Here is a 12,739-nt window from a genome sequence, read left to right on the forward strand (position 1 = left end):
ACAATACCATTTTATTATAAAACTAAGGGAAAATATTTTATAATTAATTTTTCTGCTTCCATGATCTTCAGGAAATTCGTGTTGAACATTTGACTTCTTGTGCGTTGCGATGGATTGGCACCCTGTCCAGGGTGTACCCCGCCTTGTGCCCGATGCTCCCTGGGATAGGCTCCAGGTTCCCCTTGACCCTGAAGGAAGGATAAGCGGTATAGAAGATGGATGGATGGATGGATGGACATTTGACTTGTGGAATATTCCAAATATTTCATGGAGGTGAGTGTGTTTTAGTAAGGGACTTGAGGGAATGGACTCAAATGTGCATTTTTCACAAAATATCAATGGAATCATGAAAATGACCATTTCAAACACGGGAAGTTAAACGGATTCACAGATGCAAAAATAATATGATATTAAATAATATTAATAATATTAAAACAAAGAAGTTGAATGATTATTGCAAAGGTAAAGTTTCTTTACCTGCGTTTAAAATGTCCGTTACGTTACTATAAATTCATATTCGTAAATGTAATATCACTAGGGTTTGGATTTGGTGTATAAACCTTTGACTTGTGTGATTTTAAGATAATTATCACGCACAATTCAGTCATGGCACTTGGGAAAAAAAACTTTAATATCAGTACACTGGGGATAAAAACCGAGGTTAATTAGTGTGTCTTTGGCAGCATGTACTGTAAAAATGGAAAGAGATGGAAAAAAAAAACCCAAAAAGAAAACAGACTTGGCAGGGCTGTGAATTCCTCATTAGAGCCGACTAGTGTTCTCGCGGCGTGTATAAATCAACACCACAGCATTCTTTTCATGTCTACAACTAGAGGACACAGTGCAGATCAACAGGGGCTTTGAACTCTCTGGCAATGCGTAGATATATTCGTGGCCAGATCTCCAGTTCATATTTATACGTGGAACCCGGCGCTCCAGGGGGAAAAGCCACTTGTGCAACGCTAACAATTACAAAGCAAACAATTCATCAGCTGCTGTCTAAAGATGATTACAGGAACTCAAATTATGGAAATTTGATGTTGATTCAAATAATTACATGTTCCAGACAAGATGTCAGATAGACGATCCAAATAACCGCAGGAAACTGTATGTTAAGGGTCACTATATTTACCATAGTTGGTTCTTAATGGGTGAATTAATGCTGTATTAGACCAGAACACTGGGTATATGAATAACAAAATTAAAACCTGAGCAGCAATATATATATATATATTTATATATATATATATATATATATATATATATATATATATATATATATATATATATATATATATATATATATATATAATAAATACATAAGTTCATAGTCATTGAAAGCCAGTATTATATACTTTTTTAAAATATTTTTTTATACTTTTTTTTTTTTTAGATGAATATATGCAGTGTGTGAGGTCTTAACTGGTTTAGACTTATTAACCAAAAAAATAAAGCTCACTGTGTTGTGCTGTTTTATGAAAATAATCAGCAGCTTAGTGGTGTGATGTAGCAGAGTTACTGTTACCACAGTGAAGTTGATTCTTTTCCAAAAACAGCATATCCCCATGTGTTTTATTCCTCTAATACCACAGCAATTTGCCAACTATTTATTTGAATTTTTTTTTTTTTTTTTACATTTATTTAAGGAATGTCCCTTCATATTATTATTATTATTATTATTATTATTATTATTATTATTATTATTATTATTTTACCCATTATATAGTTATATTTAATGCTGTGGACTACATTATAGCAGCTATAAACAGTCATTCCCTCACCAGCCTTTTCTCTGCCTCTGTCAATAATACAAAAACACAAGGCTTGTCGTGTTACCACAAACCCCTCTGTCCTGAAGATGTCAGAAAACAGCTTTACCGCTGACTGTTACAAAGTGCCGACACTGGTGACTCCTTCCATAAATGTTTAATAAACATCTCCTTACAGAAGCATTTTTAAAATCCGTTTATGTGAAGAGTTCATCCTTCAGTTCCTAGTAACCGAGCTGCTAATACAGAAACGATAACATATTCGACAGAGCACACTAATTTAAACCTGTGATTTGCAGCTGCGCCGCTGTCGGAGCTACTGCTGTAGAAAATTAATCAACACCTCCTGACCAAATCACAATCCAGATTTCAGCAGCACTGTGATATAAATCTCAATGTTACATAGTGCTGTGATGGTTATGCCAGAATCAGTGCTTGACTGCGTTTCCCATCAGCCACTGCACCCCACTGAATCACATCACATGAATGCCTACACCTGTGTCATGTTTTTGTTAATTAGCATTGGTATTTAAGTCATGTCTCACACCTCACTTACTGTGTTTGTTTTTAGCCCTGAGATCCTATTTCATGTTTTTTTCTGTGTCGAGTTTGCATTGTCTGTGTTGTTTATTTTTTCATTAAACACTAATCTGCACTTGTATCCAACTTCACCTCCGATACATGACAAGTACATTCACAACTTCACAAATTTGAATAATTTTGATTTGATAATATCCATACATTTTCTGTACCACTTATCCTACACAGGGTCGCAGGGAGCCTGGAGCCTATTCCAGGGGACTAGGCAGTGGACACACTGGACGGGGTGCCTACCCATCGCAAGACACAATTATACACACTCACACATTACGGACAATTTAGAGATGCCAGTCAGTCTTTGGACTGGAGGAGGAAACCGGAGCACCTGGTGGAAACTCCCAAAGCACAGGGAGAACTCCACACACACGGGGCAGAGTTGGGAACCAAACCCCCAACCCCAGAAGTGTGAGGCAAACGTGCTAACCACTAAGCCCCCGTGCCCCGATTGAGATAATATTATGTTTGCAAATGTTTGTGCTTTTGCTTAAAAATTTAAATCAACTGAGTTGATGACAAAGTATGACGAATTTGCAGAGTCAGCTATCACTGTTGATCAATCGTGGATTTAATTAGTGGGAAACTTATACACACCCTTAAAAAGTAAACCTTAATTTTATCCACATCATTAATAATGTAACTATTGCTACTTGGGGAAAAAGCAAAACCATTTAAAACAACAACAAAAAAAAAACAACACCAAAAAAAAAACAAAAACAAAAAAAAAAAACACAACTGAAACAAATAGCACTTAATGGAAACACTTGGTTTAATTAATACTCTAAGTGTTGGTGCTTTCCTTCCCTGCGGTGTAACTGGCGCTGGGTTTTACGTCGATACGGTTCGCTTTGTAATGGTTGGCATGGCGATTTAAACGCTGTGCTTTGATCACAGAAGGCTCTGTAGCCCTTCAGGGCAATTTAATCAGAGCAAAGCTCCATCCAGAAAAACTTAAACTGACCGTACCAAGCAGGAAATGTAAAAAAAAAAAAAAAAAGTACTAGCAGTCTTGTTATTAGCCGAGAATTCTAGAACGTGATAAAGCAAAGCGAGTCGAGGAGCTCTTGAGAAGTTCTGACCCACAAAACCGTAGCTGCAGTGCTGAGCGTTTTCCGTAATGGAAAATCACGGCTCTTCTTCAGTCTCCACCATGTCAACAATAGTTTAAAGAGAACAAAATATGTAAACATTAAAATTGTACAAACTGAAGCAGCATGCGTATTAAGTGTTTAAAGATGCTCCGCTGAATAACGGGGACTGTTTAATCTTGTCCTGGGTCAGGTTCCAGTCCAATCCCAAACCGTCTCACTCAGACTTCCCGTCTATCACGACACACGGGACCTAATCGGAGGAAACATCTCCAACTGGATAACATTATGTCATGGAGAAGCACTTGGAGGTAATGGTAATTGTAACCAATAACACCTCCTGCATCTTATAAAATCCACTGTGGTATGAACTGTTTGACTGACAGCTTTCCAGACCAATCAGAAACCAGGTCTTGGTTAAACATCATGAAAAAAAAAAAAAAAAAAACAGCAGGAGGCAAATTAATGGAGTTGTACCAGAACAAAAACCCTCAGAATTCTAGAATTTGATCGTAAAGTCATTAAACGTTCAGTACTGATTCTAGAATCAGTTTTCTCAGCGGAAAAACTGACAGAATTCTAGAATTCGATACGAAATCCGTTACGATGATATTCCATCATCTAAAACCAAACATTCTCGAATCTTATTTTGTATGTTCCAGAATTTAGACTGGATTCTAGAATTTAACTGTTTAGTCATTAAACAACCACAAAAGAGAATTCTAGAATGATTTTTACTGAATTCTGGATTGTTATGTCCTTAAACACTCATCTCTATTCCGATTATAGAATTATTTGGCTCAAGATTCACAGACTTGGATGTAAAGTCTTCGACACTAGTGAATCACTTCCTGCCATTTAATAAGCGAGATAGGATTGAGAATTTAATTTCATAAACATTGATCGTGTTGACATTACATAATCTCAAACTGAATCCTAGGCCCTTTTTGTGTTAATGAATTTACACTAAATTCCAGAATTTCGATTGTTAAGTCTTTAAACGCTGGTCATGAAACCACCCTTCAATCATTCACACTGAGGACGGAACAACAGTAGTCTTGCTAGTGAGGCAGCATGAGAAGCTTTATGTGTTCAATCGGAGCTACTTCAGTGTCAGGATTTTAACACTGTACTGTAACCCATGACCACAAATCTGTTCAGTTTGGAAGTTAGGTTGATGTCATGGACCAGTCCAACTTTAACTACTGGTTTTCTGTCTAGAAAAAGCTCATAAAAGCTGCCTCCTTGCCTTAGATAGACTAAATATTGAATTATTATTATTATTATTATTATTATTATTATTATTATTATTATTATTATTATTATTATTGATGTTGTTGTTGTTAATAATGATGATAATAATAATAATAATAATAATAAGAAGAAGAAGAAGAAGAAGAAGACGAAAAAGAAGAAGATTGGCTATTTGGCTTGCAGTAGCTAGGCATTGGGCACTCAATTATTATTATTATCCATCCATCCATCTTCTACCACTTACTCCTTCTTCAGGGTCACGGGGAACCTGGAGCCAGTCCCAGGCAGCATCGGGCACAAGGCGGGGTACACCCTGGACAGGGTGCCAGTCCATCGCAGGGCACAATCACATACACACTCATTCATACGGACACTTTGGACATGCCAATCAGCCTACCATGCATGTCTTTGGACTGGGGGAGGAAACCGGAGTACCCAGAGGAAACCCCCGCAGCACGGGGAGAACATGCAAACTCCGCACACACAGAGCCGCGGGAATCGAGCCCCGACCCTGGAGATGTGAGGCAAACATGCTAACAACTAAGCCACCGTCTGCCCTTATTATTATTATTATTATTATTATTATTATTATTATTATTGATGTTGTTGTTGGTAATAATAATAATAATAATAATAATAAGAATAATAATAATAAGAAGAAGAAGAAGAACAACAACAAGAACAAGAATTGCTGTTTGGCTTGCAGTAGCTAGGCATTGGGCACTCTCACTGGATAGCACTTTGTTCTGTACAAAAAAAAAAGAAAGAAAAAAAGAAAAAAAGTGTGAAAGCAGCATTAAATACCCACCTGAGAGACAGCTCTTTTGAAGTATAAATATACGTAAATATTCGTACCGGCTCCAGCTCCAGCACCATGAAAGAGTGCAAAAACGACTTTATAAAATGCTCAAAGTTGTGAAAAGGGGACATAGTTTTCCAGACATCAAAAAAGAAACATGCACTTTCATCAGTAAAACCTCAGACTTTGGGAGTGGCTTTGTTTTATTCCCATGCTCATTAACTCGTGAGCATTATCAGTGCCGATCACTTCAAAGAGTGCGCAAAACTCTCCAATGCCACCGAAACGTAAAAAAAACACGTTCAAAGCACATCACGGTGTGAGGTTCAGACTTCAGTCAGAGCATTTTTACTGTATCACACAACAGAAATGTGTCACTGATGTGTGAAGCAGGAAGCTAAACACATTTAGGATGAATACATGAATATAAACTCTATATCTCATGTTTCAACAGAACTTTACTCAGTCCTGTTTTTTTTAAAAAAAAAAAAAAACCCAAATCCACACGTGTCCTGCATGTCCGAGATGTTCCTTTGCTTCTACAGCCACAAAAAAACAATGACAAAAGAAAGGACATAAAGGAGTCTGACTGCTTTACTGTGGTTTATTGTCTGTAGTCTAAAAGACAGAATTAGCATGGCTAGTAAATCAGAGAATTGTGAACAACAGTCCAGTTAGCAAATCATACAGAGACACAGTTCATCACAACAGCTGGGACATGGAGAGAGAGAGAGAGAGAGAGAGAGAGAGAGAGAGAGAGAGAGAGAGAGGGTGGGGGGGGGGATTTATCATTTGAAATTCTCACTAATCACTCTATACAGGATATCACTGAGTTTTTTTTTTTTTTTTTTTGCGATTGATCCGATCTTGAGTTTGCTGCGGCTATTAAAAACATTTGCGATGCAATTGGCGAAAATTTTCAACTGACGAAATAGTTTTGAGCAGCCTTTCACAGCGACATTTGTTGGTAAATGAGACCTTCATAGCTGTGCTCGTGTTCGACACACGCGAATCGAAGAGATAGTGACGTCACATGACGCGTCTCGGTCCAAATCTGCGGTAAATCCGCTGCAATTTTGAAAAATTGCGAGCTCCTCCGAGCATTGCCGAGTTCGCTTGATTTTGCTTTCATTTCAGCGATCGCAAAATCCCAGAGGGACAGACTTACAGGAACGATGTCCAGTGTTCCTGAGAAAGATGAAATGCCCAGAATTTTAAAATTATATATATATATTAGTAGTAATACATGTAGTAAATGGCAAAGTTGGGTGAGGACTTTGAGCATTTCAGGTCTTTTCATTTTCTCTGTCAAGTCGATAAAGAAAGAAAGAAAGAAAGATGTCCATTAGTTGTGTAGAATATTAGCTTTCTGTTTTTCTGTTAATGTTAAACTTCCTCTAACTAACATTATTCACTGAATCGTTTAATGTTAACAAACTACATAAACTACATTATTAATAAACTGTAATTAATATCAGCCAAGTAACACGTTGAATTAACTCGTCTCTTCTACTCGTTTCAGCGTTAATGCAATTTGTATAAATGAACAAAATTCAAAGACATCATAATCCTAAACACAGAGATGTTCATTTACGCGCTGTTCATGTCGGTCATTAAGGCCTTCATTCTACTCACTGATGCGTCACTGAGGTGTTCATTATTCGGCTTATTAGATTGATTATTTAAAAAAAAACATAAATTAGTACATAATTGAATGTCGCTGCTGTAGTGTTAATGCTGAGGTGGAGGGTTTATTCAATAATGAACTAATGTGTTCAGTAATGTCAGTTAAAACAAGCAAACAGACAAATAAATAAAATAAAATAAAAGGAATAAAGTTGTAAATAGATGTGTGTGTGTGTGTGTGTGAGAGAGAGAGTGAGTGAGAGAGAGAGATGAAACACCAAGATGACCTCTGTGAGAAATGGAGGAAGAAGACGTATGGAGGGAGAGAAAAAAAATGATTTAGAACTCAACTCCTGCTGAGTTTAAAACACACACACACACACACACACAGCATTGTGGATACACACTGGGCCACCCTCAGTGAGCACAGGGGTCATCACAAACTGTTTTACTGCGGCAGAGTGTCACAACACCCCCCCCCCCCCCTTCACCAACACACGCGCACACACACACGCACGCACAAACACACACACACACACACACACACACACACACCCGTATAACTCTAAAACAGCAACCATCAAAAAACTCTGCTGCTCTCCATTCAGTTCTCTGTAGGAATATGGAACATTACTGCTCTAACACTAAGCCACACCACAGTGAGGTAAATAACCGAGTTTGGGGCGTTAGCTTTAGTTGTTATTTGAGGCTGAGGTTCAGCTCTCATGCTCTGTCTAAGCAGTTATCAATTTTGATCCTTCACTGTGTAACAGAAAACACTCAACACCTAACACTATCACTCCTGATCACCCTCGCAGCTTACCCAGCTAACCGACCAAAAAAAAAGAACAAAAAATATCAGAATTTGGTGTTTTTTCATGTTTGCATAGTTTACCAGCATGCACGGCGTATCTGTTCCCACCTGAATCCTTTACGCTCATAAACGGTGATAAGAAAAAGGTCATGGATGCAATTCTCTTGTTCTCCAGACAGATCCCTGAGAGTGGAGGTGCACCTACACATGTTCTACACTAACTAGCAGAAATATTGATTGTGGTTCTGGAAGGAAATGATCATTTACACATTGTTTATTACAAAAATAATTTTGAAGCTAACTGCTGGAAAAGCTAGATTATTTTTAAAACAGCTCAGCTGTTAAAGGTGTGGCTAAGTTACTTGTAGCTTGCTACTTCCCAATACTGCTTATGCCTACATTTGCCAAAAACCTTTATCCACAGCGACTTACATTTATCTCACTTATACAGCAAGGGTTAAGCACCTTGCTCTAGGACCCAGCAGGAGAACGGCAGGGATGGGATCTGAACTCATGACCCACCAAACAGTAGTCCAGCATCTTAACCACTGAGCTAAAGCGCGAGCTTGCCTTGCTTTATGTTCCCATGGCAACCGCTCATGTAGTTTGCACAGTTCCATCACAGTGATGTTCTAAGTCTGTGAATGATCACTGAGGCACCAATATTTTCAAGCATGTTTGATTTTCTCAGAGAGGAATCATGTCAGCAATGTAGAAACGGTAATAAAGTACACTCAGGTTTGCACTTTAGCACTTTAGTATATGGACATCTCGAAACATAACATGTTGACCCCGAAAGTAGAGGAGTAGTCTGCAGTCAGCCTCATGTCCTTCCACACCCATAAGACCTTCGTTCATCTTCGGAACACAAATGAAGACATTTTAAATAAAACCGGGAGATTTCTGTTCCTCCATTTATAGCCTAGTAACCAAACCTTTCAAGCTACAAAAAGTTCATAAAGACATCATAAGCGTAATCCACGTGTCTTTATTGGTCATGTATACATTACAGCATAGAGAAATTCTTTTCTTCGCATACCCCAGCATGTCAGGAAGTTGGTCAGCCATGATACAGCGCCCCCTGGAGCAAAGAGGGTTAAGGGCCTTGCTCTGGGGCCCAACAGTGGCAGCTTGACCTTCCGATCAGTAACCTAGAGCCTTAACCGAAAAGCCACCACTGCCCCTAAGGCTGAGTGCAATTAACCTTTAACACTACGACTACGCAAGACCAAGCCCGTGTGAACTCATGATCCACGAATCCATCTGTTTGTGTGGGAAGATGAGGGCGACAGTATAATAATAATAATAATAATAATAATAATAATAATAATAATAATAATAATAACACTTATGCGATAACAAAGAATTCATGCAACATGATGAAAGCTCCAGTTCTCTTTGCAGAACAGACAATCCTCACTGCCTGGGTCTCCGCACCTAATCCTTCCGCCATGCTTTTTTCTCTTTTATCTCGCTTCCATATAAAATTATGACAAAGTCACACGAACACTTGAACTCCGTGATCAAACACATGATGGTGTAGTGTGTGCACCTCTACGTCCACAAAGCAACTGATATCGCAATCGATTAAAGTCGTATAGTCTGCACTTGGCTCTAGCTGGCGAGGGCTATCAGGCTTCGCATGCCCATCGGTTCGCTAACGTCGAAGACAAAGTTTCCTAGTGTGATAAAGTTACCAGAAGAGACGAGTCGGTTGGAACACTGAACGAAATGTGAATCCTCGTCTCTGTGGTAAGACTCACGGTGCTAATGCTAATGCTCATGTGAGTCAATGATGGTGTAATCAGCAGAGCTACTGTACACACAGATCGACTTGATAGCGCTGTTAGTGTTTTAACTGAAACAGTTTGCAGCTTCGACGCTTTCTGAGAGAGACTTTGAATGGCACCCCTGCGTGGTGGGTTAGTTTGCACTGGAAGCGGTGTGAGCACCAGTGTGTGTGTGTGTGTGTGTGTGTGTGTGTGTGTGTGTGTTCGTGTGAGTGAGTTTGTGTGTTCTAATCAAAGCTGTGTTTAGATAAAGCAGTAGTGTGACAGGTCAAACAGAGCTGTGTTTGATGCCCTTTATGAGCCTGTTGTTTATTCGTGGCTCCGAGGGCCGACCTCCTGCCGGGACGCAAATGGACGCTGGGGAGCTTCAGATGAGTCCTGTCCTCTTTTCTGCTCTCCGTCTCTGCTTTCCTCTCCTCTTTTTTTTTCATTTTATATATCTCAGCGGCTTCTCGAGCTTCACGCCGCTCACACTCACTCTCACTATCTATCATACACACACACACACACACACACACACACACACACACACACTGTGTAACAGGGTTTTTAGGCTACTTTTTGCTGTAGTGGATTTGAACATCTCAAGAGGAGAATTGTGTGAATCACAGGGTTATGTTAACACACTTACTCTTATATAGTATCGTTTCCATAGTAACAGTTCATTCACAGGGGCGGATTAAAAATCGTTGTTGATGCGGTGAAGTGTTCTTGAAGTAAGAAGACGTTTATTTGACATTTATGGAAGGAGTCTCCAGTGTGAGCTCTCTGTAATTCTACGTTGATGAAGGGGAGTTTTTTATGTGTTGTGGTTTTTAAATTAAATATATTAACGTCACTGGATATTAAAACATTTAATAAAACAATTTCACCCTTGTGTGAGAAAATAAATAATTACATTCATGAGAGTGCGTTCAGTTAATGCTAAATGGCCTAAAGGAACACTTTCAGACCCAGAATGAGTGGCGTGCGTTCAGAAGATTAATTCATTTACCAAAATATGACTGGATGTGTGAAAATAGTGTTATATCTGTTTATATACAGAACGATGATGATGATGATGATGATGATGCAGAAATAACGAAAGAAATGAAAAGTGTCATTTATGTCACTTTTATTTACAGATATTTTTTATAGGCTATGAATATAAAGAATAAATAGCAATTGCTCTTAATTTACAGGATGGCACGTACCTCAGCTGTGTGACATTAAAAAATTATAGATAAAATTAAATCATTAAAACATGAGTCCAGGGTCTGCGCGCGTGCCCCACGCTTCACTCTCAGCGACATAAATACAAAAAAAAAAAAAAAAAAAAGGAAAAAGAAAAAGTGACATATAAACATTTTATTCTTCACAAATACAGTAGACTCTGGGTTATACATAATACTGTCTATCATCTTTACATGGCACAACATATACATCAAGAAGAGAAAATACATTCTTACACTTCATAGTGCATAACGACAACACAACAAGGAATTAAAAAATAAAAATATATAAACATTATACAAAATAGAAACTTTTATACCTATTATAAAGTAATTTATAAGTTAAAAAACGTTGAGGAAGTTTCAGGGGTTCAGTTCGTGCACGCGCACTTGCACTCGGTGATGATGGGGTATTGCACGGGAATCCACGCGCATTTGAGGCTGCCTCTGCGGCGCGCGCATCTCCAGCGCAAGAGCGTGACGCGCGAGGACCCCGCGGGCGTGCACATCATGCCCTCGGGCACGGAGCACGAGCGCTCGTTGCGGCAGCTGCCCACGCGTGCGTAGCGCGGCCAAAAGCGGCTGCCGAGGTCCGTCCACGTGTAGGACACCGGACACGCCGAGTGCGCCCACAGCCACATCTGCAGCCGCCGTTTCAGCTTGCGGCCTGCTTTACGGCGGTGCGCGCCCGGCACCACGAACGGCGGCGCGTCGAGGTCCAGTGCGCGTATGTGCGCGGGCATTGGGCCGTCGGGGAACGAGCTGTCCGCGTGCTCATCGTCCTCGCGCTCCTTCGGCGGCGGTGGCGTCATGGAGAGGAAGCGCGAGTCCAGGTCGCCGCCTAGCACACTCCGCAACTCAGTCTCGTTCAGGTCGCGCTCGCGCGGGTCCAGCGCGGGATCCGGGTCCTCCTTGAGCTCCACGAGAGGCAGACTGTCGCTCGGCACCGGCCGAAGCAGGTAGTAGTGCTGGCACGCGCCCTCCTCCGTGCGCAGCGCGAGCGTCACGAATAACACGTACATCGCCGCCACGAAACTGCGCTCCATCACCAGCACCATCATGACGTCCTTTAAAAATACTCAAAACAACACACAAACAATACAAAAAACCCAGCGCGCGTCCTTTGCAATGTCAAAACACCACACGCGACAACTTATTCGAAGTTCTGTCACGCGCAGTTTTTCTCCATAGCAACCATGGAGAAACTCCGTTTCCAAGCTGTTCTGCTTTATAACATCCCCATTAAACACACAGAGACACAATCCTGAGGACGATGATGAGGATGATGAGGATGAGGATGATGACTCTTCAGTCTTTCTAGTTCCCAGTGATAAAGAGTTAAAGTCACTGTTCCTGCGTGCACAGGATGCTCGCGGATGCTCGCGGTCTCTCAGGTCATCTCCTGCGTGCGCGCGCGTGTATAACGACAGTGCATGTGATCGTGTCTCGTGAGCGGAGTGTATGCATGGTGTGTGTGTGTGTGTGTTATTTCTCCTGTTCTCGGTGTGCTACAAACCGCTCGCGCCGCTCGGACGCCACTGAGAAGAACCCCAGCTCGAGCCCTGATATAGCCTGAGCTCGCGCGGGTCGTGATGTAATAGGGTTTTTTTTCTCTCTCTTTTTTCTTAAGGAGATTCCCGACACGCAGGGGGGCGTGGCCTTCACCGGGGCTAGGAGCTGCTCGCCCTCTGTCGGCGGCTACCACAGTGTGATTGATCAGACAGACAGACAGACAGACGGACTGACTGACTACTACATACTGCTGTTCCACAGAGACTTTTAATTCACTGC

The 12,739-nt window shown here is 40.6% G+C and overlaps 1 protein-coding gene across 1 annotated transcript; it reads right to left on the reverse strand.

Annotated features, from left to right (window-relative positions):
- Nucleotides 1-11,069: 11,069 nt before the first annotated feature.
- On the reverse strand, nucleotides 11,070-12,484 carry LOC128615611 (noggin-1-like). The gene has a single exon (XM_053637838.1). The coding sequence runs from the start codon at nucleotides 12,007-12,009 to the stop codon at nucleotides 11,320-11,322; it is 690 nt and encodes a 229-aa protein (XP_053493813.1). The 5' UTR covers nucleotides 12,010-12,484; the 3' UTR covers nucleotides 11,070-11,319.
- Between the last annotated feature and the right edge of the window lie 255 nt (nucleotides 12,485-12,739).

Source organism: Ictalurus furcatus, chromosome 12 (genome assembly GCF_023375685.1).
Source record: "Ictalurus furcatus strain D&B chromosome 12, Billie_1.0, whole genome shotgun sequence".
In the NCBI taxonomy this organism is placed as follows: Eukaryota; Metazoa; Chordata; class Actinopteri; order Siluriformes; family Ictaluridae; genus Ictalurus; species Ictalurus furcatus.

Bases quoted from the DNA above. Each gene is read 5' to 3' on its own strand.
- LOC128615611 (XM_053637838.1), bottom strand. From the start codon at position 12,009: ATGATGGTGCTGGTGATGGAGCGCAGTTTCGTGGCGGCGATGTACGTG.